Source organism: Chroicocephalus ridibundus, chromosome 2 (assembly GCF_963924245.1).
Source record: "Chroicocephalus ridibundus chromosome 2, bChrRid1.1, whole genome shotgun sequence".
In the NCBI taxonomy this organism is placed as follows: Eukaryota; Metazoa; Chordata; class Aves; order Charadriiformes; family Laridae; genus Chroicocephalus; species Chroicocephalus ridibundus.
The window spans coordinates 90871418-90899129 of NC_086285.1; the positions used below are offsets into that span (position 1 = coordinate 90871418).

At 40.1% G+C, this 27712-nt stretch overlaps 1 protein-coding gene across 4 annotated transcripts in view; it reads left to right on the plus strand.

Moving 5' to 3' along the window:
* The window catches only part of CTNND2 (catenin delta 2), a 680238-nt gene that overhangs the window by 602022 nt on the left and 50504 nt on the right, over positions 1-27712 (plus strand). For all 4 annotated transcript variants that reach the window (XM_063326147.1, XM_063326148.1, XM_063326150.1 and 1 more), the window contains one exon: positions 1848-1998. In XM_063326147.1, coding sequence (XP_063182217.1) covers positions 1848-1998 — 151 coding nt within the window. The remainder of the gene's footprint in view (positions 1-1847; positions 1999-27712) is intronic.

Genomic DNA, 27712 nt, shown 5'->3' on the forward strand with positions numbered 1-27712 from the left:
TTTTCGTCTACAGCAAAGTCCAGCCAGCTGGCTTTTGTTATGCGTAGTTACTACAGGGGAGAAATAATAAAATATTCTTTAAATGCTGGTTCCTTTTCCTTTTTCCCAGTTTCCCCTGAGTGACTTCACCTGGAATGAGTTTGCACTCCAGATATTCCAACGTTGTGGCCCTTGGCTGTCTCCCTATCTACTGTTCTTATCATAAAATACATTCTGGCTGTTGCTGTTCAGGGCACCTCTCTATAGTATAAACAGACGCTAGCTTTTAAAGCGAGCACCGCAGCTGTGGTAAGCGGAGGCTGTATGCAGGGGTCGAGCACAGTGTGCTGACAGTGAGTGTGCTCACCTTTTTCTAATGCTTTATTTCATGGAATTTGTTTTTACTCTTCCTGTTTACGGAGAAGCACTATTGCAATGTAACTGTTCTTCAAGGTGTGACCTAACTGTTCTTTAAGGAAAGTTTGTCGAAAGAGGAAGGTCATCGTGATCTGAAAATCCTAAGGCTTATCATCCTAGATTCTGAAAGACTTGAAATATTTCAAAGGCTAAGGGCTTCCAGAACTGTGTCTTCACCTGCCAGGTACGATGGCAGGATAATCATCCATGCCATAGCACTGAAAGGAGGGAGAAGCTCTGCTTCAGTAAATTCCTTTCAGCTATCAGTACCAGGAGCGTGAACGTGAACTTTATGAAAATCCCAGAGAAGAGTTCAGGATGTGTGAAGGAATATATATGCCTAGTAGAAGGCTTCAAGTGCCCTGTGCTGAGAAGACCTGCACATCCTGCAGGTGTCCAAACATCTCAAGTTTGGCAGTACCCATAGATTTTAAAACCACAAGGTCACACTTTTGGTCTTGTTAACATTTTTTCCAACTTCTGGAGCTAACAGTGGAATGAAAAAGGGGATAGTATAGTTAATGTTTCATCCCTTCAGGTGCTGGGAACCCCAAGCTGTGCAGCAATGGAAGGACCCCCTAGTCACAGCACGTTGCACAGATCCCATCCATGGAGAGGTTCACTGGCATGATAGTCTTTAGAGCTCTTAGAGGATTTTCTTAGAAGCAAACAACTCTATTCATCATTTCTACTGTCAAACTAAAAGGATGTTCAAAGGAGAGCACGCTGCTTCGTTTTGAGATGAAGACAAGGACATGCCAGTGGTGTTGTGATCATCTGCCAAGTGGGAGATGCCTACAGGTGTCTCCGATACAACCAGCCGCTGGGTTTATCCTGCAGCTAGGCGGTAAATGCAGCACGGCACAGCACTGGCCTGCGCCTGCCTCAGGTCAACTCTTACGGGACTCTCTAATTTCTCGATGTACAATAGTCTTCCAGTTAGGACCACTACAGGTGCCAAAACCCGTCCTCATTTTCCTTCTGAACAAGCTGACAATCACAAGAGAAATTATAACAGCATTTTATTTTTTTTAGACTGAATATTTCTTATGGTAATAACAAATAAATACTCAGAGCTCTTGAACATGTTTTGTAAGGTGTGTTTTGTAATATAAATTTTGTTGTTTTAGCAGTGAACAAGCATCATTAGGTGTTGTATAGGAAATGCTGATGCAAAGCAAGTGGTCTGCAGACTCGGGCTCTAAAAATGTAACCAGGTGTGCTAGGAGTGAAGTCAATTCATCATTTGATTTCTCTGCCACCATAAAAAATCAGTGCAAATTTCCAAATCAAGTGGTTGCCTAGCATCATAAATGCAATTATTTCCCCTCTTTTGAGTTTGCATCCACATGCTTCTCTTACCCCTTATTCTGTATCTGTTATAACCTCGCATGCCTTGCTTTCTACAGTGGACTTCTTACTTCTTCACACTCTCCCATGTGTCTTTACAGTGGTCAGTGTATATCCGCGCTGCTGTCCGCAAAGAAAAAGGATTGCCAATCCTGGTGGAACTGCTTCGAATAGACAATGACCGGGTGGTATGTGCAGTTGCTACAGCTTTACGAAACATGGCCCTAGATGTCAGAAATAAGGAGTTAATAGGTATGTTCTGTCCAAACAATCTATATATTCTGTGGCTTTGGGGTTTTTTTTCCAGTTTGCAGCAGAATGAGCGCAATGAAAACAATTATTCTCAGATTTCTAGCATAATTTCTTTAATTCTTTCTCTAATGTGTCATATTCACATTTTATGTGACAACTTAGTGTTATATTGTTAACTTAATTAAACATCATGCAGTGTTTCGTTATCTGTCATACTGTAATCTCCAGATGAAAAGCAATGGCTTTGTTCTGCTTTAGCACTTCATTCCTAGGCTGGCAGTAGCACCTGCATCTTCCAGATTGAAGATCTAAGCAGAGCAGCCACTCCTGATCCTCAGATTATCAATTACAAGTAATTTTGGGGTCATGAAGTGACAAATCATAAAGATTTTAAGGTGGTTCCGGGAATTTACTGAGCAGATTAGTAGCTCCGAGCAAGAGAGCCGGGAGATAGGAAAGGACAAAAATTTACATAAGTCATTGTTGCCTCGAAATTCCGATGGTATGGTAAGCAAACATCTTGGGGTTTTTTTTATTTTCTTTAGGCTTTTGGTGGGTTTTTTGGCTGAAATTCATCCAAACACTGGATCATTGAACGTCTTTGAGAAATAATCACTTCCTTGAACTATTTCAACAGTTGTGACAAAATTATTTCTACTTCTTCTATACATTAAGAGCATATTTTTTATTAATTTTTGCTAACTGGTTAATTTGTTATCATTACAGCATACTTCTCCTCCTCTGCTTTTAGAGGAACAGTATAATTCCTCTAATAGTATAATAGTATAATATTCTTTAATAGAATAAAATTGATACTTTGATCGTAGTGTTTTATCATTTGTATCCAGTGCTGTCTCAGGGTTAGTGCTCCATTACAGCAGTGCTCTGCAAGTTCTTCAGACAAGGCAATGGCTCCCCTCATGTATTGTATGAACTAGAGAGACTTCACTGACGAAATGTTGTAAAGCAAACAGAGGTAGAGGTTGGCGAGTAATGTAAACCTGCTGTGATTGCCAAGGGATTGAACTCAAGACTGATGCTTTACCTGCAAGACCAGCCTGCCTGTTCAGCTTTTGCTTATGTTATAGTTGATAAAATTGGCATGAAATTAGATTTTGTCGATGTATTGTGTTCAGCTTTCAGGAAGCAGGATGCTGCATATGTGTTTCTGGTGTTTTTTTCTTGTTTTCTAGGAATTTTAAAGTAGAAATTACTGCTGAAGCAAGTTTATCAGGCTGTCAAATCTGAATTAATAATAGACCTTCTTTCTTCTCTCATGATCCACCTCCACATTCAGTCTACAGTGTGTCATAGTGTCTGACATCTTATTCGTTTATTTGTGGGTCGTCCTCTACAGGGTTCCTCTACAAACCACATCCATGCTGAGTTTTCTTCTGCATTCTCTTATCCCTAGTTATTGACATCACAAAAAACTCTTTACAGTTGAATTTACTGAGTATGAACATGGTTTGCAATGCCATGAATTAGGCTATATATGGTTACCTTTTCTGTGCTCTGATTATTATTTTTGAATTGGAAGTTTTACTTCCTTCCCAAATTTGCAAATTTCATTTAGGAAAGTAAGGCTAAACATGTGAAAATGGAGCTGTCTTAATGTGATGTGACATTCAAAATGTTCAGTAAAGTATGGATAATAAGCTTGCACAACCTCCACATTCTAATATTTCATGGAATTCTTGGAGAACATGTGATATAAATAAAGATGAATTTTAAAAAGGTGGAAAAAATTGAAAATAATCACCTAATAAATTTATTTATGCAGCCAACCCGTAATGGCTATGCAGTGCTGCTTAGTTTTAAGTTATTCGTGGGGTCATTCTGGGGAATTTTACTCTACAACTGCAATACAAATTTGCTGCAGTTTAAAAAAGTCCAAACATGCCAATGTGACAGGGACGTTATGTCTATAATTGCTGAACTATTTCAGCTGTGATCTTTATATGTTCTTTCTTTGGCTTTCATCATTGGACTTCAAAGAAACAGTCATAATGGTCAGTATTTCTCTTGTTCTTCAGTATTTTTTTGCAAAGAGGGCATATCAGATCTGATTTTCAGAAATGCTACACACCTGGAGCTGTCAAGGATTTCAACTCGTATTGTAGGCAGTGCATTTTTGTGAATGTTCCATGTGTTGTAAATGCCTTAGTTGTTGTTACAGAAAGGAGGATTCGAAAGAGACTTCTTGAGGTTAGTCACGCAAGCATCTTTCTGCCCAAGCAGAATGAACATCCTTTCAATCTTTCCTCTTTGCAGTTTCTGTTTGTGCATCATATTCTTGCGGTGACAAACTCTACCTCACAAACTGGAATTTTCCCCTTAAGATAACCTTTTTTAAAGGTGAATTTATTACATACTTCATATGTAATAAAATTGTGTAAGTAGAATTGATTTATTTTTTCAAATGCTTTCTTTGCAGTGGTGCCGTGGTTCCATTCCCAGCTGACAAATTTTTACTAAAATGTGACAGAGAATAAACCCATAAATCAGTGTTGAGGTATCTGGCAAATATAATAGAAAGCTTGCTAAAACCCAGGCTCACCTGTACTGAACTACAAAACAAACAAAAAGACTCTGTCTTTAAGTGACCAGAAGTTTCTTTCTAGACTTCATCGAATTGACTAATCTGTTTTGGTTTTCATGCAGATCTATCAAGTGTGGTGTTCCATTGCTAAAGGTTGGTGCCAGGCTTCTCTTATAATTTAACCGAGCCATCCCCATAGCAGCATTTTCTTTATTTATAGTGAGGTCTTCTTCCTGGGTTTCATTTCAGGCATGCTCCATATCCTTAATATAACCTTCTTATTTCTCCTTCTCCATCATTTTTGCATTGTGCTATATGTCTCTAGGCCGAGGCAGTGGCCATATTCATCTTCCTCCTCCCCAAAATTAAATTGCACTCAGACAAAGACATAGTAAACTTGGCCTACTTAGTACTGGCACTAGGTAGTCCAGCACCCGGTTTTCCCTCCTTGGGCATACTGCCTAGTTGCGTTCCCGGTCACATTCAGACCACATTCATTGCCTGCTTGCCTTTCAGGACCCTCAGCTGCATGAAATAGCACCTATGTCACTTCCCAAGCGTGCACCCCATGACCCCATGGGAAGGTTTATCAGCCTTTTCTGTCTCCCAGCAGTGCCCCAGCTGAGGGAAGCGGCTCTTGAAAAGAACCATTTCTGATGTTGCCTGTTTTGTCGTTCTTGGGTTTCAGCAATCAAGGCTGCACAATGCTTCTGTGTCCGTCTGGTACCTCAGCATCTTCCTGCTTCTTTTCACAGCTCCATAAGCATTTTGGGAGGCTCGGCTTCCCTCCCTTTTGACCAAGTGTGGTTGTTTTCCTTCCTCAAAGCAGGTTGTGTCTCTGCTAAGCTCCCCCATGGGGCTCCCTCCAACCTCCCTAGAGGCCTCCAAGTTGCCATTTTCATTCACTTCAATAGAAAAGATTCACTTTTGTCCCACAGTTCCTCCAAGGGCTTTGTCAATGACATCCGTGCAGTTATGTCATCCCCATGTTCCTTTCTTCTTCCTTTCTCTTTCTCTCTCTCTCTCTCAAAAAAGAAAGGGGGGAAAAGTAGAATAACAAATCCACCCTTCTTTGTCCCTCAGCACTGTATAGGTGCCTTAATTTGAGGATATGGCATTATTGTCCCTCCCCCAGTAACCTCACCTACAAGTAGTTTAGAACTTGAGGATTACCTGCAGACCTGCTGCTTCTGGCAGTGCCGCGGGAGGATGGCAGTCAGGCCAGTGCCTCGCGCTGCAGCTGTCGCACCATCTTCCCTGCAATAAGTGCACCTACAGACTTCTGATCTCTAAAGACACACTTTGTTGGAGCGATGTCAAAAAATTGCTAACTTAGAATAAGGTTGTTTTGTTTCTTTAAATAGAGGAACTTCGGATCAGCTGGGCAGGGCAGAAAGGCTTAAAAATAAATCCGTCTCCTGTAAACAGCATCTTTGCAGTACAAATTGTTTCCTTGCAATCTGCTCCAGCAACCTTCGGTGGCTTTCTGATTTGAACACCTTCAACACAGTCCTCTGGGCTTCCAGCAAACTCTGTGGATCATCTGAGCCTGCGCTGTAGACTTGTGTCCTACTTTAGATGAACTCTCTTTCCCTCCGTAGAGTTTCCCAGCCAGCACCGGTGCAGCAGCCTCCCTCCTTGCTATTCCCTCTCCCCACTCTGGATGCGAGAAAGCTTTCAGAACCGAGATTCCCCATTCAGTCCCGGGGAATGAGCCAGCTTCATCTTTCTTTTATTTGAAACACAGCCAGCAGTTTTCCTCTCTGCTGCCATCCACGACCTCTTTAACAAAAGAGAATATGAAACGTACGGTTAATTGAAAACTGTGACTTGTTATTCTGCCTACACAAACAGGTACAGACTGTCCCTGTCAGTGAAATTTTTAAAGGATGAATCTCTGTCCCCAAAATTTGCATTTGCATTGTTCTTGTATATGCACAGCATTTACCTTTGATTTTAAATGACAATTATTGTGGCATTTTAAAGAGCAGTAGGTGGTCTTTCAGAGTTGAGCTGATTTTTCAAGCTGCCCCGGATGAGAAATTTGTCACTATTCATGTGCAGCAGAATATGTACAATATAGGATTTGCCCTCTTGAAGTACAGTTTGGAACTAGTGTTAATATTGTGTTCATACAGTTTAGTGATAAGTCCTCAGGGTATGGGGCTTTGGAGTGAATGCAGAACTGGAGGTAAAATTTATAGAATTTCAATGCACAGTGTTGTGCTTGAGGTCTTTCTATCAGTTCTCCCTTGTCCTGACAGTGGCTTCTAATGCTATTCTGGGTCAATGTTGATTGAGAGAAGTATTGTACTAGTAATTCAAGAGCACCATTCTCTCTCTTGGCCTCTTGGCCCGGATTTTTGTGGTTGAGTAAAAGATGTTTTTAGAGACTGGAAGTATTTTGATCACTTACCCTTGAAAAAAAAAAAAGGAGGTGAATTCCACCTAAAGGTTTTTGTTGACTTCTTGTCCTATGTACAAGATACATCCTTATGTATCTCTTCCCTTAAAATGTGTAGAGAATCCATGTGTCTATTCAGGGTGCTAGAGTCTAGGGATTTTAATGGGATAAATTGAAGTGTTGCAATACTTAAGACATCTTTTTTGTGGCTATCGCTGTAAAAGCATGATTCAGATAAGTGAAGTTAGTGGTGCAGTTTCTGCTGCCTTCACAAGGTTTTGAATCAAGTCCTGAAACATGCCCGGTAGCAGAGGTCATTTTTTAATAATTGCTCCTGAGCTGGGGGCTACAAGGTGTCAGTATTGAATTATTCTCAATTCACTACTCATCTGTTGGTAACTCAATTATAAGATACGCACAAAATTCAAGGGTAGCATATCAATTAGATTGTTACTTAATGTGTGTTGGAACCTGCTTAATTTTGCTAGTTGTCTAAAAGTTTGGTATCCGATAGAAGATACCTGTATTAGGCTCCCTTATAGTTGACTGGGAGAGAGAGACTCCCAGAAAGTGATTTATTTTATCAAACATGCAATAAAATGGATCTCACCCTATATTACTGTCTTACCATTGTTAAGCAATGAAAAAATTCTAGGGAATGTGTACATTGCCACTGAGTGTGTGCCTTGCCATCTCATGAACAATGTGGATCTATTTGGGTACCTGAAATAACTGGTGTTTGTTTCAAAGTTTCATCACTAAACTTGAGAAAGTTTGATCAAAATATATATTGGGAGTTCACAACTCTAATGAATTGTTAGACTCTCAGAGTAATTCAGGTTGGAAGGAACCTCAGGAGGTCATCTTGCCCAGCCTTGCACTCAAAGCAGGGTCAGGTATGTTATTTCAAAGTGTTATATTGATTCACATTTGGAAAGATTTGCTTTCAGCTGTTAGGCTGAAAACACATCAGAAACAAGTATTTGCATTCTCACAGCAGAACGTGTCTCTTCTGGAGCATAACTAACTACATGGGGTTCTCCTATCTTAGAACATGGCCACATTTTCAGACCGCAACTTTACTTCAGTAGTAGTAATAAATACAAGTGAAAACAGTGTTCACTTTTGTAGTTAGAAGAGCAGCAACTGTAAGAAATTCTAAGTCCTGGTAATGTACATTGATAGAGAATATGGGGATGGGTTGGGAGATGATTAAATCAAATATGCAGCTTTCATCCCACTTAGAGTGTCTACATGCACTTTTCTCTTCTTTTTAAATGTGAGCACTTCTGAATTTCTCATACATACATCTGCAAGGATCTGAGAGGCGCTGAATTTTTTTATTGAATTTTTAATTGACTTATAAAGTAGCTTAGTCGCTGAAATGTTAAATTGACATAAATTCGCAATGCACAAGATGCCAGAAAGCATTAATCAGGGATCGTAGACATTTGTTTGGAAGAAGGTGAAGACAGAATATACGCTGCAATTTGTTTATTTTGTGTCAGTTTTTATTGCACTTCATTTGTTGTTTTGATAGTCGAGCCGTGCAAAACCTATATTACAACAAGTGGATACCTGAATAAGAAGAGACTGTCATCCAGAAGTTGATTTAGGAAATGGAAGATATGGTCATGCATTAATAGCTGGTGCTCCTTGCTCTGTATCAATGAAGAGGAAGATGTTAGTTAAGGTGGTAAATGCATAATAAAGCTTTGATGTTTTATAACACCTATATGGCAAAGTCCAGACTCCCTGGTTTCTAGCGTTGTATGCATAAGTTAGCTGAGAATTCAAACTTTTAAAAGTTTAAATATTAAATATTTTTTTCCATTATAGAGTAAAAGCCTCGTGTCAAGGAGATTTTGACTTTTCACGTGCCTTCAGCCACTTGTGCATTGCCTTTTTATCCAGTTTATCCCAGTTTATCTCAAATACATTTCTGACAAGCAGACCTGGTGGTTATAGAGGTTATGAAAGGTTTCCTTCCTCAGACATTTCTTATTAAATAACATTCTCAAGTGAAGAGATTTAGGGAGAAAGACAAGGTTGGTAAAACTTAATTCTCATTTTTAGTATCAAAGTCAAGATCAAGCATTTTCAAGACTAGATTAAGTTTTTTACATCTGCATTTCCCTATTGCCTATGGCTGTCTGGATTTGGAGGGAGTTTTCTCTACCGTGAACCCTCTAAAAAAACTGGTGTTTCAGCTAGTTGGGTAGGCTTCTGCTGTGGATAGCAGGGAGAAAACAGTACCTCTAGCTGTCCCTCCCACTTACCTCTGTCACCTGAAGTCTTGAATCTTAAGGTGGAATGGGTTCTCTGTGAGAACCTCGAGAAGTAACCAGAGATTTTGGGTGACTGAAGATAAGCAGGTAGCATCCCATCAGAAGTTGTTCTGATTGTACAGAATAAGTACTGTCCTGCTCCCCTTTAATTAGCTTGGTAGACTTTGCAAAGGCAATTAGTGAAAAGCACTGAAATTTTTCGTTGTCACTCAAAACAACAGAAGTAACTGTATACAGGCTCAGATCCAGGATTACAAAGAATATCCCTTTCACTGATCTGTTTTTCATTGTAGTTCCAAGTCAAAGAATCACACAGCATTTCATCTCCATAAAATAAGATCAAGATGCCTCACAATACTAACCACAAACCAGCCCCAGGTCAGCTATTCCTCATAGTAGAATAACCTGTGGGGAAACGTCTGGAAAACGCTTGTGTTTCTATTTCAAATGCCAGAGTCTCAAGAGAATCACCTTCAGTATTGCAGCACAACAGCTTACCTACATGATAGCAGTAATTTTAAATGATGCCATATAATGTTTTAAGGTTTATAAACCTTAAAGCCTTTATTATAGGTTTTATAAGTTTATATTCACGTTCACTATTACTTAAGATTAAATTCTGAGTGCATATTGTAAAAGTTGCAAATTCCTGTGAAGGTGGCCCAGGAAAGCCTAGATTCAGTGTGACTGCCAAAAACAACGACACCAAAAAACAACAAGCAGCCAACGGATGGGCCTTTTCACTTCATTGATCTGCATTTCACACATAAGAAAGTGCCCCAGCCTGCACCTTACATTTTGTTTGAGATAAACAATTTCTGATTGGTTCTGTTCTTCTGCACAAGGCAGAAAGCAATTAAACTGTAACCGTATCCACTTTTCTCACTCAGAAGATTGACATTTCAAACAATTCAGCATTAATTTTCATCTCTGTTTCTCAGTATGTTCATGCTGAGAAGTGCTACTTATCGTTTGAAAATTCTGAGTTCTGATCTAAAAAGTGCATGTAATTCAGTTGCATATTCCATAAAACAGACCAAGGTAGAAATGCAAATGTCACGAACTGCCAAAGTAATTTTAAAAGTACTTTTAAATCCATGAGGAATTATCCTAAATCTGCAAAGCGGTTTTGAAAATCCAAGTTTTGTGACAACCTTACATTAACAGATAAACGTATCAAAACAGATGTTTCCAGCCTGTTCTCCATCAGCTTCAATTCATGGAACAGTGAGCTAGTTTCATTCTAGGTAAGATGGAAAATAACCTATCTCCTGAAATCCTTATCAACTGAAGCGATTCTCAAATGATAGAAATAACATACATGGTAGTTTTTACCAAAAGCACTGAATAGAACTCCTATTCTATTCATGACACTTGTCGGAGAGTAGAATATGGCAGGTGAATTAGCTTTTGATAGAGGAAAGGGACATCCTTTTCTTCTCACATGTGAAGACCGTGGGAATGGGGCTGGGGCACTGTACTTGCAAAGGACGGTGGAGGCGGAGATAAGAAATGGAAAAATTAAAAAAAAAAAAAAAGATTAATATGTGTTGATTAAATTTAAGCTATCTGTAGATTTCTTCCAGTCATATTAATAGTAACTTTTTCTGCGCGTCTCCATCCTTCCTCTCTCTAAATTAGTGCAATTGTTCTTGCAAAATCTCATAGAATCGTAGCTCCCGAGTTAGATGCTGACAGGTGAATTGGCAGTACACAACGTCCCTCTCCCCACATGTGACTTTCAGACATACTCAGACTTCTATTTCAGGGTCCCCAAATTTGTCTTCTGCATGTTTCAGAGTGCTGGTTGCTTAAAAAGGAAGAATGTTAAACCCAAACACCCTTCACAAAGGTGACACCGATAGAAAACTCAGGTGGCAGGGACCTAAAAGATTTATATCCCCCTGCACAGGAGGACTGTGCTGGCATGGTGTAGGCTAACACAGAAGTAAAATACTTGTGGATATGCAACACAGATATTTGTCATCATCCATTAGATAAATATTTACACTGTAAAATGTCTCATTTTCCCCACAATAAAAATATGACAAAGGTAGAAAATATGAGAGAGTCGGTGTTCAAAGAATGGAAGATTAGGAGACAGTATGGATGTCTGGGTTCTTACACCTGGCATCCTAACTAAATCCCAATGCAGTAAAATTGAATTTAGTTTTTCTTTCCATTCCTGACCATTAGGTGATTACACAACGTTGCTGGTTGTTAGCAGTTGCCCCAGTACGGGCAGCAGGTGATTGCATTTCTCTATTGGGTTATATGTATTCTGTGCCAAAATACGTGTGATCCTTGTGCTGTTTAGTCTTTGACAGTTATAAAAAGGGAACTCAGTCTCATACTTGTTGGTTTCTGCGTGGCACCTTCAGATGTGGCTGTTTTCTTACAGAATAATTATTCTTCATGAAGTACTTTGATGTAGGCTTTGCTTGCTTGGAAGAACTAAGTCATATACTAGTTGTTTCCATCACTTATTAAGGGTTTTAATGTTAAAGGCTCTTGTTTCAGATAACATTATTAAAACTTCCAATATCCTTTTGATTACAGAAAGCAGAAAAGTGGTCGTTTGCTGCAGCCTTTACAAATGAATTCTTGCTTTTCCTCCTGAGTATTGTATCTTTAGGTGCATGTAGCATCTCTAAAAATGCACTGTCCAGGACTGGCTGGAAGCACTGTCACTATGCGTTAGCTTCCTGCTCATTTCTGGGGTTCTTATTTTGGGTACTAGTTGAATAAGTCTCAGATTAAATCAGCTCGCACCCCTGCCTAACAAGCAATTTTTTTTAAAATCCAAATCTGCTGTTTCATGCTTGTTACCGCTGGGATTGAATAGCAGCAGTTTTGTAATACGTAGTTACAAAATATTAAAAGGGTAACAAATTCTCATCATCTGAGATAAGTGAGGAAATAATCAATTTGCTGAGGGGCCTTATTATCATAATTCCATAAGGTAAGGCTGTGATTCTGGCACTTAGTATCTCGATGGGCTCAATTAAACAAAAATAAAGAAATTTAGTTTTCCTCCCAAAGAAAGCCTAAAGAACCCTTAGAATCAGCTTCAAAGCCCCATTGATCTCTCCATAGTATCTCTATGAAATTATTTTAAATCTGGTATTACTGATACAATCTTTAGTATCATTACGTTTTTCATTTTCCTTTTGCTTCCTCTTGTGGCTGTGTTATGCAAGAGATTGTGCGAACATGAAAAAGATACAATGACTACCCCCTAGAGTTAGCAACTTTATATATGTATAATGTATAATACTTCATAATGATAAATCAGACTTCAGGAACTGATCTAAGGAAGCGTTTATACGCATTACTGCTTAAACCCATGCTTTTTGTGTAGAAATGTAGTATGCATGGTGCAAATTGAAAGATCAGGTTAAGACAAAAGAATACAGCACTTTGATAAAACTTATAATTGAAGTCATTTGTTTATTTTTTTTTTAAAAAGGAATATTTTAGATATGATCCCTCCTGTACTCCAGAATGAAGATTTTGAGCAAATTTATAAAAGAACCACCTCCAAAGATATAATTTTGAGAGTTTTCAGTGGACTGTGGAGCCCTGCCCTACAGAAAGAAATGTAAATAAAATCTGCCTTGTTGTTGATGCTTTATAAACCCTGATGAATGTGCAGGGAAGGAATCACCAATAAAATTCAAAAGTACTTGCCTTTGTGGGCAGTCTTAACTGTGTCAAGTAATTGCTAACAGACTGGGATACATATACTGTGGGTGGGTACTAGACGGTCTTGTGCCAGTTTGCCTCCTTTTAGTCCATGTAAGCCTAGAAAATTAAGTTAACTGGGTAACTTAAGAAAATGCGTTTAAGAAAATAATCTCACTTTTTCAGTTGGTAGGGAAGGCTTCAGTCTGCCGGTGCAACAAAAGGCAGAATTTGATCTTACTGAATCCTTTGGACTTGGAAAGGACCTCTAGAGGTCAGCTAGTCCAACCTCCTGCGCAAGGGAGGTCCAGTAAGAGCAGGCTGCTCAGGACCTTGTCCAGTTGATAAAGGGATGGAGATTCCTCAACCTCCCTGGGCAACTCGTTGCATTGTTTGACCACCCTCATAGTAAAAATTTTCTTCCTTTTACCGGTTGGAATTTCCTGTGTTCCAGCTTGTGTCTTTGCCTCTTTTTCTGAGTCTGTGGAACTCCAAGATGAGCCTGACTCCATGTTCTCTACACCATCCCATTAAGTAGTTGTAGACACTCTCTCTCTCTCCTTAACCTTCTCTTAAGGCCCAGAAAATGCAGATCTTGTATGCCATGTGTTCCAGCTCCCTGCCTGTCTTGTTCCAACATTGCAATGTCTTTCTTGTACAGGGGAGACCAAAACTGGATGCAGTACTCTAGAGGCAGTATAGATGCAGAATCATTTGAGTCTAGAGGAAGAATTGCTTCTGTCATTGGTTGGCTAGACTCTATCTAATACAGCCTGGGATGTGGTTGGCTGCCTTCGCTGCAAGGGCACATTGTAGAGTCATGCCCAACTTGTCTACCAGCACCCCTAGGTTTTGGAGTTTTTTTGAAAACCTGCTTTCCAACAGGTTGACCCCCAGCCTGTGCTGGTGCAGGGGGTTATTTCGTCTTGAATGCAGGACTTTACATTTGCATTTGTTGAACTTTGAGGTTCCTGTCCAGCTGTCCATCTGAATAGCAGTCCTGCCCTCCAGTATATTGACTACTCCTCCCAACGTCGTATTGTCCACAGTCTTTCTGAGGATGCTTTCTATCCTATCATTCAGGTTGTTAATGAAGATATTAAACAGTATTGCCCCCAGTATCACCACCTGTGGGACACCACTAGTAACCATCCGCCAGTTGGATTTTGTACTGGCAGTCACCCACCACCTATTGAGCCCAGCAGACCAGCCAGTTTTCCACCCTCCATATTGTCCACATATCTGGTCAAAATCTCAGTAAGGATGCTATAGTGAGAAAGAAGTGGGTAAGCTGCCATGTTTGTTATTTCAAGCCATGCCGAGTAAACTCTGTAATTCCTAAATTAGAAGTGGATAAACACGATTTAGATGTGTTTAACCTCAGTGACATCATTGCATATACTTAGGTTACTTCTGGACATGTTTCACCAAATTTTAAATCGCAATTTCAGTGTGACACTCTATAAGGACCAGGGTCAAATCATCTTATTGTAGAATCAAGGCTATAATAGGATAATTGCCACTAAATTCACTTAGACACAGGATTTTGCTTTATTTACCAGAGAGGAAATTATGCTAATAGCTCAAAGTGTTGTGTTTTCAGTAAGGCACTGTACTTGCAGATTTTAAAAGGGAAATACTGTGGAATGTCTTTACCTTTGTCTTTGGAATTGGTTACTTTAAAATCAATGGAAATAAATGTAGTTTCGTAGTGTTCAGTAGTGATGCCTATTATTAAACTAATCTTAGTAATTGCATGTAGACTAATAGATTCTGATCTGATCTGATTTATCATTCAATTATATAGCAATAACATGAATTCTAAATTATTGCAGATATATGGAAAAAATTAGTTGTTGTAAGAAATGTAATCACAAACACTCTTGTGTCCAAAGGTATTTTCATTCTCTCCTTCATTGTAACTTTCTTCAACTCACCTCTGAATATCATCTGCAAAATTATCCCCGTATTAAATTGACATAGAGTGATTTTAACTTCATCTTTATATATGAATATATAGACACAAAATATATATGTGTGTGTTTGTATGTACGTAGGTAGGTTTTAATCTGACCTTTTACCCGCACCAAAGAGGAAGGGGTAGTTTGTTGGGGAGTACACATGCACATAGAAAAGTACTCCATTCATTTTAAATACACATATTGTGGCAGACAACAACCAGAATAAAATATTGTAGCTGTCAGCTTAATCTTACTCTCATGGAAGCTAAAAGGAATTTTTCCACCAAATTCCTGAGAAGCAGGATTCAACTCAGAGTAACAAAGCAGCATTGTTAAGGTAGAGTGAGTAAGCTGCATAAGTGCTAATCATCATAAGAATGTCAAACAATGGTGAGGTCTACTTTAAATCAATGAGTTAAGTATTGAGAGCAGGGAATGTGAAAGTACACCTGGTTTTTACCACATTAATAACACCTGGGTAAAATTTTTAGGGGCTTGATGGTGAGTTGAGAACTGAATTTCTATTTCAGTCATGACATAGGCTCTAAGCAGCTATTTTAAAGGGACTAATAGTCTGTTTTGAAAAATGGAGTTGGATGCCAGTTCAGTCACTTTGGTCCTTTGGAAATATTTGAAAATGTGTATGTCACAGAAATAAATTCATATTGAACTATTATACTATATAAACCAGTTCCTTTTTTTAATAATGGAATTTCTATTTTCGTTCTAAAACTATAGGTTCTCAGTTGTTTGATTTGGCATGTTTAGGAACTGACAGTTCCCTCACCTTAGACGTGGTAACTCCCCTCCAGGCAGACAGTGGCAGAAGATATTCCTGCTCCTAGGCTCCCTCCAGCCTCTCATTAACACATCACTTGTGTGAGTCAGCACTACCTGGCTTATCGGTCAAAATGAGCTGGGTGAGCAAAAAATTATTCTTTCCTATTACAGACAAACTTCTGTTAAACAGAACGAACTCAAACAAGTCTTGTGAGCAGCCAGCATGAGGGGTGGAAAACTCTGACTTGGCCCAGTAATGCTTGTGAGGCTCAAAATGTGGTCATTACCTTATAAACTTCCACACTTGCTTACCAGATGTCTGCCCGCACCCTGAACGTTGTTTGATTTTGTTAGAATCCAGCCACAGTGAGTCCTACCATAGTATTACTGCACCACTGTAAACCGTTGTGTTACTACAAACCCTCCCCGCCCTCTCCTCCCCCCCTGCCCAAAAAAAAAAATAGTTTTGGTAATTCCTTCATGTCTTTACTAAAAAATTAGAATAACAAAACAGATAAGCTGCATTCCTCATCCAGACAAAAGCAGGCTCCTTTGGAACACGATGATATCAGGCAGGCCGGCAAGCCAGCGTGTATAATTTCCCTATATAGGTATTAAATCTTTGGCAGCTAAAGGTGTTATCCTCTGTTGTACAATACTGTACTGCAATGTCTAAATCAAGCACCAAGGAACGGGGCATGTCTCCTGCTCTCTTGTGAGCCACTAGCAATCCGAGATACCAAGTACATCACGAGCAAAGCCTTTGAGATGGGGCTTTGTGCATTATCCACTGTAGTTAAATCCATTCTTTTGCCTTGGGATTGAATATGTATATGCCTTATACTGAAGAGCTCAGCCTCTTCCTAGGGAGACTGAAATTCATCTCATTCACTTGTAGACCTATTTAAGCATTTTTCATTCTCCGGGACTTTTCTGATAAGCTATCCTCAGCTTACAGAAACTTCAAAGCTGAGGCAAAGTTATTAAAAGAGAAAGAAAAAAGGACTGCACCTTTAGTTCAAGCTTCAAACAAGACAAAAATTGATTAAGAGTCAGAGATTAGCTTGGTTGTAACCATTTCCACATTCTTATGGAAATCAAATGTTGCCTCTTTCATTACCCTTTTTATTCTAAAGTCTACTTAAAACTTAAGAGATCAGTAACTATTAGCCTGGCAGTATTAGTAAGTCACTGCAATTAGGAGCCCTGTGGCTAAAGATTTGTTGTAGAGTTGCCACTGAAGTAAACAAAGAGAATTAAATGGTTTAGAAGACAAACACAAAAAAATCACATCTGGAAGTTTGAAGAGTTAATTTGTTCTCTAGGTTTGTTCAGTTATTCCTGATCGGGAAAACTGTTAAGTCTTAGGTGGCTTCTTGAGTTGGTTGTTGGCCTGTCTTGCCTTGGCTTCCTTAATTGCATATGAGTAATCACATATGTCTTTGTCATTGTCAGGGACAATTAACGTGCAGAAAATGCCCAGAGATCATCAACTATAAAAGGCATTATAAGAAGCGAATCATTATTATAAAATTGATGGAAGCACTTTCAGAAGCAGCAGTACTAATCTGAAAGCTAGGGTGACATCAGCTTGCTTTATTACCAGCCCTGGGGCGCAGCCTAGATTAGATTGCAGCAGGAGCCCGGGAGAAAGCATCCAAGGTGAGCTGTTCACACACTAATCTTGCTGCAAAGAGCAGTGCCCTGGAGCATTGGCCCTTCAGCATGTGCATGACTCTTGCAGAATAGGTGGGTCAGAGGAGACACTAACTCCATCTGGCAATGGCAGCAGCTGACCTGGAAGCCGTGATTGCCAAGTCACCTCAAGGCAGTGAACAAAGAGAAAGAATATCCCCCAGATTATGAAAAGGAGTTGAAGGAGATAAGATGTCTCTGCTTTTTTGCTCCTCCTTATCCTGAGAGAAAGGGAGCAGACAACAGGGAGAGTGAGAAAAGAGGGATGGTGATCAAATGAACTTGGGGAATCACGTGGTTTGAAAATGTGAGGAAAACAGAGATTTGGAGACCTGGGTCTGACGGTTAGGGTTTTCCTCATCTCACTTGCTCTTCTTGGACCTCTTGGTTTTTCCCTTTCTTCCAAATACCAGTAAGTTAAGCGGTTCATTCCTTTTGCAAGATCATCTTACGCTATCTTCCAACCAGTGTACTGCCCTCCTTCACAAGCTAAGGGGGTTCTTCATCTAAGAAGTATATTTACAGGGCCCTGGAACCACAGAGACCTCAAGTGAAGGTCTCAAATCATTATGATCCTGAAGAAGATGAAGAGTATTTTTGAAAGCAGCTGTCATACTTTTATCGCAGGGATTTTGAAAATAAGCGATCTGCAGAGGGATTCCTGCCAGCCGTCATTCTGAGCCAATACAACCAATACATTTGCAGAATCAGCTGAATTTCACCAATAATTCTAAGGGCACTGTCAGTGAAAAGCGCTATGAGCCAGTCCCTCAAGTTACAACTCCTCCTCCTGCTCCTTCAGTACAGTATACACAACCTCAGTCAATTAATAGTCCTGTCCTGTCTCTCCCAGCACATCACAAGTCTGCACTTTCTGAAGTTAACTCTGTCTGACCCTCCTCCACCTCAGAATAAGCCAGCAGTTTTCGGGTGCTATATAGAGGAGACTGTGCAGTCCACTTTTTATCCTCAGAAAAGCTTCCCTGACTAAGGGTCCCGTTAAAGGAACTGAACAGATTCAGAAAACAGTCACTCCTCCTTACAACTGCTTTACAATAAGACCTTACACTAGTGCTGCAAGGCCCTTTCAGCACAAGTTTGAAAGACCTAAACTCAACCGTAATCTCTTGGCAAATGAATCTCAACATAAACCAGAGTTGCCATCAAAATCTCCAAATCCTCCTTAACCAGTTTTGAAAGCACACAGCTCATTGCAGCCTCCTGACGTCAACATTGGAAGGGATACCTCCACTGTACACGTCCAACAAACCTAAACATCAACCAAATAATGTTAATGCTGTGCCTAAAGCCATTCCTGTAAGCCCGTCAGCACTTGAGGATGAGAAGTAAGACAACAGGCACACAGTTGCAGCCACAGCAAGAGGTGTATTTAACAGCAATGGTAGTCTATTGATCTCCACAGAGACTGGAGTTAGTAGTTTTATACCACAAGGAGCCATTCCAGAGGTAATAGAGCAAGAAATACATTTCAAAGTCTGCAGAGATAGTGGTATACATCCACCTTCGGACAAAGAGAAAGGTGAAACACTTCTTAGTTCCTTGGTAATGTATGGTCCCTAAAATTCCTGATGCCACTGGAGCCACGCCTGCCATATTGTGACTTCAAAACCTGGCAGAAATGTCTCTTCCTGGGGATCCAGACTATCTTATTGGAGCAACCTGTGTCTCAGTCCTAATTGACCACTTACAAATATTAAGTTAGCTGACTGAATAAATAGCGTGAAACTGAGATGGACCTTACACGCAAACTGAACCACTCTATTTCAAGGCCAGAAAGAGAAGCTTGGACGTCTAAATTCAGAAACCACAAAAAATCAAACCATTTCTTTGAAATCTTCCAATTTTGAACACTTGACTCACCATTTTCTTTGTTCCATTTCTTCAAGTAGGCTATATGAAGACCTCATCCTGAACACACAGTTGCCATATGTTCATGGCCATATGTTCAAGGACTCTGCATTTCCTATCTTGTCTTGATGAGCTGCAGCCTCCAATAGAAGCCTCCTCTGCCATATACTAGTCATTCATGAAGACAGTAAGAAAGAATGATGCCACTGCAGTATAGTACCACAAAGAAGACAGCATTACACCTTGTTTGCAGATTGAAGAGATATAGTCAGAGTAGTTAAATGTATTATTGAAGCTGAGATAGCAGTCGGTTTGGTCTGTCTTCCTAGCTATTCTTGTTACTTTCATTTGGACTCATTCTAGTTGATCCATATCTTTCCTGAAGTTCAGCATTCAGACTAGTTGCAGTATTCCTTCATAGGCTTTGCACAGAGCAACATATTATCTACGTGTTCTGCCAGGAATACTTGTTAATACACTGCTGTATAGCTGTTTTTCTCACAGCAAACTATCTTGTAACACATGCTTATCTCGTGATCCTCTCGGGCTTCCTCATCCTTTTCTGCAGAATTATTACTTAGTAGGTTGTTCTTCATTCTGTATTTCTGCAGATAATCATCTCCTGCCTGTGTATATTATCCATTTGCCTTTAATGAATTACGTCTTCCTAGATCAAGATAACTGAATTCTAAATCAGTCCTCAAACCTTTTTCAGCCCCTGTCCTTCTCTCTTTTACCATCCATACCACTGACTGACACTGGATGGGTATAGACCCAGGACAGAAGATTGTATACAGAACTTTCTCCATACGTCTTCTACAGAATTCATTTGATACATCTTTCTATTTCAATGACAAACCATTGGTAACTGCTCTGAGTAGCACTATCCAAACATTTTTCATCCTATTTGCAGCAGTTTCTGTCAGCTTTCTGAAGAGCGTTACATGAGACTGCTCTTGTAGACTTTACTGATGGCAAGACAAGTGAGATCCATAGTCTTTCTTCCATGAGACCTTCTGCTACAAGATATTTTCTTTTAACCACAAAATGCACAAATATACCATATTTTACTGCTTCGTTTGTATTTTAATAGGTGCAAAGTGCCAATGGGTTACCAAAAAAATACCCTCTTGAAACCTTATAAGGGACCCCATGTTACCGTTGGCATGATTTTGAACAGTCTGCTCTTCATTCCCGAGTTCTTTCTGTATTATTCTTCATTCCTGCAGTCTGCATATCTGCAAGGATAAAGGCCAATACAGTGAGAGTAAACCGCACCTGCTCTAGCAGTGCATTCCTTCCAGGGACATAATCTTAAGCCCACTTTTCTCCCACATTACAAAATGTTTGAAAATTAGCATCAAGTTTCAACTGCCATGGCAAGTGAAAAGAAGCATAGGTTGTTTTGGGGATAGCTGAAACATGGATCAGTTTGAAATCTTAATGTACTAGTGGTTTCTGTTGAAGAAAGATTTGGGTTTTAAAGGCACCTGCAGCTGCATGGTAGTATGTGCATGTACCAATACATAGAAACCACCTTAATTTCCATTCCTATTTTATCAATAAATACATATTTTCTTCTCTGTATTAGCTAATCTCTCCACTTACATACTCTTGCTGCCTTCATCTCCCAGAATCTATTTGTATCAGAAGGAATGCAGTCCATTGTGGTCTTTGTGTAGGCAAAATTCTGTTTAAAAATTTTGCTGGGAGAAGAGACTAAACATGAACGTGCACACATGAAGAGTCACATCCATCATGTTTAAATATGTATTTCATTATGAATAGTAGCCTTTTTAGCAAGAGAACAGCAAAAGGACTATATGTGCCATCCAGTGTATTACGTCAACTATATCAGATACATGTATTTTTTAAACAGTCTTCTCCTGTCGATATGCAGTTGTCTGTTACGATGTTTTTGCATTGCGTAGGTTTGCCATTTGCGACTAGACAAACTCCAGATGCCCTTCCCAACCTCAGTTATTCTGATTCTAGATGTAATTATTAAATTTACTTGATATTAGTATAAACGTTTTTTTCATGTGTATCTAAAACCAAATACTTCTGTGAATTATAAGCAGAGCATTATCTGACTCAGTCTCTGAAAGGAAAAATAAATAATTCCAGGACAAAGAGAACTTGAACATAAATGACAGATTTATCTACTTTAATTTGTTTTCAGCAGAGGATTTCATAGCTCAGAAATGGGCCAGGTTCCAAGATACTCTCCAGGATGTTTACTTTTAATATTTGAAATAAATATGTACTGAGGATATATTTCAGACATTTTCAAAGATAAGAATATGTGTGTTAATAAATCTGGAAGCTCAGAAGTATCCAATAGAATATCACATAATTGGCAAGAGTGTGCTTTATACTGATGATTTTTAAAGAATCTTTTCAGTATGGTTTGCTATAAATTTCATATAACATGACTGCAAATATTTTTGTATTGCTGATTATATTAGATAAGGAGCTCACGTTTAAAGGAATGCATAGCTGCATGATATTGCTGTTAACTGCATCTCACTCAAAAGCTGACATGCCAATACTAATATTCTCTCTTCTTCCCCCATTTTCACAAAATTTTCAGTTATTTGAGTGGATTTTTTTTGAATAGTATATTCTGTGATATTTAAGATCCATTGAGTTTAGTGATACTAAAAGAGCATTTAGCATAATTGTCAAAGGGAAGACCAGTGCCATTTGCTAGTGCATTGCATCAGATCCATCACTATCCTCCAGCTGCTTTACACTGGATTTGATTCATAGGCAGGAATTTTAATTGGGTGTTTCTGCTAAGTCAAATAAGCTGGGAACGAGCTTGTGCTGCAGAAATACCATGGCTAATGGGAGCAAAATCTTTAATTTTCTCACATAGTGAAAACTAATGTTTGCTTGAGACAGTGATAAATGAAGCCTTACCTCACTGCTCCTGCTCAGCGTTATGAGAGCAAGATCATGCCAAAAACCTGTGGTTCCTTTTTTGACAATTATAAATATTTCTTGTGGCAATTGATTTTCTTCTTTTACCAGACTATTCATTATTGGTTTTTCTTAGGGACCCAGACTTTGTGTTTGTGATATTGGGCTCAGGGATAAGAGTTTGGGATTGGGGTAGGGGTAGAGATAGGACTTAGGAGTCAGGCATAGGGTTAGTGGTCAGAGTTAGGGTAAAGGCTTAACAACTGTGGTCTCACAATTGATGTTGTATCACCTGAATCCCCCTAACAGCCATAAAATCACCCTTCCTTGTTGGCCCAGCTCTCTCACACCTCACATGTCAGCCTCCAGCTCCTGCCTACTCAAGTGATGAAGCACGAGGAACCCCAAGATCCCAAGCCTGTGCCATGTCCCCCTGCCCTGCCCTGCCTCTCCTCTGCCCTCCCTCTGGCTGCCTGCAACTGTGCTCCATTGCCTCACAGTGCTGGTCTGCTGCCCGGCCAGTCAGCTTCTACATAGAATCATAGAATTGTTGTGGTTGGAAACCACACTTTAAGGTCATCGAGTCCAACCATTAACCAAGCACTGCCAAGTTACCACTAAACCATGTCCCTCAGCATTACATCTACACTTCTTTTAAATACCACCAGGGATGGCGACTCCACCACTTCCCTGGGCAGCCTGTTCTAGTGCTTGATAACCTTTTCAATGAAGAAGTTTTTCCTAATATCCATCCTAAACCCCCCCTGGTGCAACTTGAGGCCATTTCCTCTTGTCCTATCGCCTGTTACTTGGGAGAAGAGACCAATCTCCATCTCTCTACAACCTCCTTCCGGGTAGTTGTAGAGAGCGATAAGGTCTCCCCTCAGCCTCCTTTTCTCCAGGCAAAACAACCCCAGCTCCCTCAGCCACTCCTCATAAGCCTTGTTCTCCAGACCCCTCACCAGCTTTGTTGCCCTTCTCTGGACCCGCTCCAGCACCTCAATATCCCTCCTGTAGTGAAGGGCCCAAATGCCCTTCACAGATGCCCGCCCACAGCTGCTGCCAGCACAGCTGCCCTCACAGCTGACACCGCCAGCTCTGGCCTGTCGCCCACATATCTGCCTCAGTGTCCCAGTTCACCTCCTCGGGCCCTGCCCATCTGCTGGGCAGAAGTGCCTGAGAGGTGGGGTCAAGAGGGATGGGTGAACATGCAGGGCTGAGAAGGAGGGGTTGGGCTTAGGCTTCAGGCACCTGCGCAGGGTTAGGCCAAGGGGGTTGAGCTCACCTTTTCGGGTGAAGGTTGAGCTCACTTTTTGGGGTGAGGGATTAGGCTTTGGGGTTAGCAAAGAGACTGCCAAGAGCTTGTGGGAAGCGATTAGGGTGTCGGCTTAGGGGCTAAGTCTGGAGCAGGAGTGAGGGCTAGGGTTCGGGTTAGGGACAGCAATTTAAGGCTAGAGACCAGGGCGAGGGGGTTTAGGTGGGGATAAGATAAAGGGTTAGGGGTTTGGACTTTGGCTTTGCCATAGGGCTCGGTGTTAGGGATTAGAGGAGGGTGCTGGGGTAAGGGGTCAGACTTAGGGTTAGTGGCCAGAGTTAGGGTAAGGACCTAACAAATGTGGTCTCACAATCAATGTACTGACTACATTGCCGTCGCTTTAATTGCCAAGAAAATTTAAAAAAAAATAAAACAAACATGAAAAAAAGCAGCGTGTCCCAGCAGCAAAAAAGGCTGACAGCCTCCTGGGCTGCCTTAGGAGGAGCGCTACCAGCAGGTCAAGGGACATGGTCCTTCTACTCTGAGCAGCACTGGTGAGGCCACATCTAGAGTACTGGGTCCAGTTTTGGGCTCCCCAGTACAAGAAGCGTGGACGTACTGGAGAAAGTCCAATACGTGCCTCAAGGATGATTATGGGGCTGGAACATGTGTGCTGTGAGGAGAGGCTGAGAGAGCTGAGACTATTCAGCCTGGAGAAAAGGAGGCTTAGGGGGATCTTGTCCATGTGTCTAAATGGCTGATGGAAGGGTGTAAAGAGGAAAGAGCCAGACTCTTCTTGGTGATGCCCAGTGACGGGACAAGGGGTCATGGGCATAAACTGAAATACAGGAAATGCCATCCAAATATAAGAAAACACCAGGCTGACCCTACTTTGATCAGTGGGATTGGACTAGATCTCTAGAGGATCCTGACAACCTCAAGCGTTCTGAGATTTATAAGGAAATTATTTTTGTTTCAGTTTTTGCTACCAGAAGTGTCGAGGTCCACGGTCAAGCATGACTAAGCTATGAACTCATTCATCCCTGGTTGCACCTCAGTTTTATACACTTATCCCTTCAGGGAACAGGAGCAGAGGTGGGCTAGTCTTTCTAACATAGGGAACTTATTCTTTTAATTGATCAGTGAATGACCTTGTTAGTTTATGGCTGTCCTTGCATTTTATTCAAGATAGAGGCTTTCAATTTCCTTTTCTTCTCAAAATCCTGAGAAGTCCTCTGCAATCCTGAGAAGGTGAAAAAAGCTCCTAGTCCAAGTTTACAGATTTTGCAACATAAGGCAGTAACACGTCTCCGTGTACCAAAAGAATGCGCAGTGGTGATGTTCAGAGTTCACCTGCTGTTTGGTAGATCTAATGTGCAACATGAGGAAAATAAATTGCCTCATTACTTGCTCCTCTCAGGAGAAAAGTTACAGGATCTCTTCGATTATGTGCTACTCAGGGTGCTCTTAAAGTGATATGTTTTATACATTATTTGGATTTCATAACTCAGGATTTTCTAGCAAATAATCAGAGTGCTAATTTTAATTAGAGGAAAATGCATACTATTAGCATGAGTATATGCAAAGTCATATATTTGTGTGCAAAATTTTTCAAGGTGACACTGACAACAACAGTTGCTCTCACAAAGCAATGATATTCTGCAAATTTAATTTGTCGTTTGCAGTGGAGCAGTCTATCAAGAAATAGTTTACCTTTGGGAATATTGTCCTCTGAATCTCCTGTGGTGAGGAGGTCAGTGTTGTATGTGACCTCTTGCCTGCTTTGCTTTTTTGTCGTCAGTGTTAAGTCTTTTCTAGCACTTCAAACCTGATCTCCCATCCTTCCCCTGCAATACGGAGTGTAGTTTATAATCAGCCATGTCACAGGAAAGCAGGGAGGCTGCTAGGTGCACGTCAAATTTACACTCTGACTCCACCCTAGTCTTTCAGAGCACTCTGATCCTTTAGCATAAAGAGTGTGGAGCCAGTGAACCAGCTGGTCTCTGGCAGATTCTTCTTATCGCAAAGCCTGGAGAGAGGAGAAGACTTTTGGAAGAACTTGCCCAGTTCTCCCTTTCTTTGGAAGTAGCAGAGACCAGCCAGTGTTGCAGAGGTCTGAGAGATTAACTTGAATGATCTAAGTGGTTATGGGCTTTGCTTTATCCAGATCTCCTCTGTCCAACTTGATCTCCAAGAAGGTCAAGTCTAATGTGTGGACTCTCTGACTCTTGCCATGTGGGCGATTGAGGTAAGAGAAGGAAATTCAGTGAGTGCGCAGTCCTGAGAGTGCTCCCTCCATGTGTTACTCAGATGTAGGAGAGCAGCTGTGACTCAGGTTAAAAAAGCAATAATTTAGCGACACTGAGCAGGCTCAAATAGATGTCTGGAGGCAAGGATTCTTTGGGGGACACTGGAGAAAAGACCTGATCAGCTGCTAGCCTGAAGATGCCACTTGGAGCTGTTAGGTTGAAAGGAACAGGGGTAGCACAACCCAAAACAAAGTCACATTGTGAATCCTTTGACTCCCACCTCCTGAGGAAGCACAAGCAGAACTGTGCTCTAGTAGATCTGTACTCCGATGGGGGAGTCAGGACTAGGATTCCGTACAACTGTTCTGTACAACTAAGAAAAGCTGAGGATTTTATTTTTATGAGAAATGTAAGAACTAGTTGTGTTATTGTCAGAACAAAAAATAATATAATTACATTGGTTAAGGAAGGTTATTAGATGCATTTTTGCCCTTCCTCTGAGAACACAAAGCTTATTTTAACTCTGTACCATATCCTTGTTTACATACCTGCTGTATTCAGTCCTTAAATCATAGTAGCTTCAGGTGATTAAAATATAAAACTACAATACAATTTGCTCTTTTCCTATGACGTGTTGCTAAGAATGCAAAGCTCTCTGTCAAGAACAGGCGTTAAACTGAGTCAGAACATTAGTATTATCTGCAAAATGAATTAACCACTAAAAATACCTAGTAAACCTGACTACCTGTCCACTTTCTGCATGCTCAGTCTGAGAGACCCCATTTCTAATAAATGCACCTATAACTTCATTACTCACCAGACCTTTGTACGGTCTGCTTTAGTTACACTGATGCATTAGCAGTTCAACAGATGAACACTGTGTCTTCATGGGGTCTTTGCTAACAATTCCAAATTGCAGAACCTTTTCATGGATAAATTGTCTGAAGTTTTTTTTTTTAAGTATTTTTAAGTATTTTTTAAACAGTTAGCACTTTTTCTGTTGCTATTCTTTTACTTGTTCTTTTTCTTTTCCCTTCTGCCTGCTCCCAAACATTGACGTCTGCAAAGTCAGTGTATGGTTTCACTGAGCCTTAGATACTAATGAGGATTTTGATATTAAATATAAATAATTTTATTGTATGCACAATAAAGCAATGTGAAATACCAATATGTATCCTCAGTATTGTTGTTTTGCCACCATGCGCAGATTAATTATCTTAACTGCTCCGTGCAGAGTTTTCATAGTGATGACTTAAGAAGTGTTTGAACATTACAGTAATTAAGGAATATATGAACATTGCAGTATGGCCTGGAGTGGTTTTGGTATTTGTTGGAAGAGTTGTTTTCAAAAGACACTATCGCTTTACCAAGATTTCTGTTTAGTGAACTAACACATTTACATCTATGACTTTTATTTAATCATTAATAACAGAATCTATCATGAGGATCCATTTTTCTTTTATTTCTTTTACTATTTTAATGTACATCTCTAAACATAAGAACTTTTGTATGTTTCACTATGATATTGTCCTAACTGCATATAAAAGCATGCAAAAATAATCAGTCTTACAGAACATACAACGGGGACAAATTTGTTGATGGGGAGTTTCAGGCAATATTATAGCATAAGTGAAGAAGAAGAAAAATAGTTGCAAATAAATAGCAATTGCTTCATGGGCATTTAAAGCAGGATAATGTCTAGTTGCAATTCATTCTGGCTACATCAGTCTCCTGTCAGAATCTTGTTCTGGTTTTGGACACAAAGTAAAAACCAAAGTTGAAAAGAAAAGCTACTTCTTTATGAATCCAATTTAATACCTCCTGACATTGGTAGACAGGCTCATTAATTTCAATGGGTGTTGGATCAGGGCATAGATCTTGAAGCCTAAACTTATTTTTCCAAAAATAGATTACATTCTTATTTCTTCATTATGGCCTAATTTAAAGTCCCTTGAATCAGACTATTAACAAAATATTATCCTATCTCAGAAAATAATACAGATAAAACTAAAATTCCGCTCAACACTCACATAGCACTTTCCCTCTTCAAAGCACTTTAGAA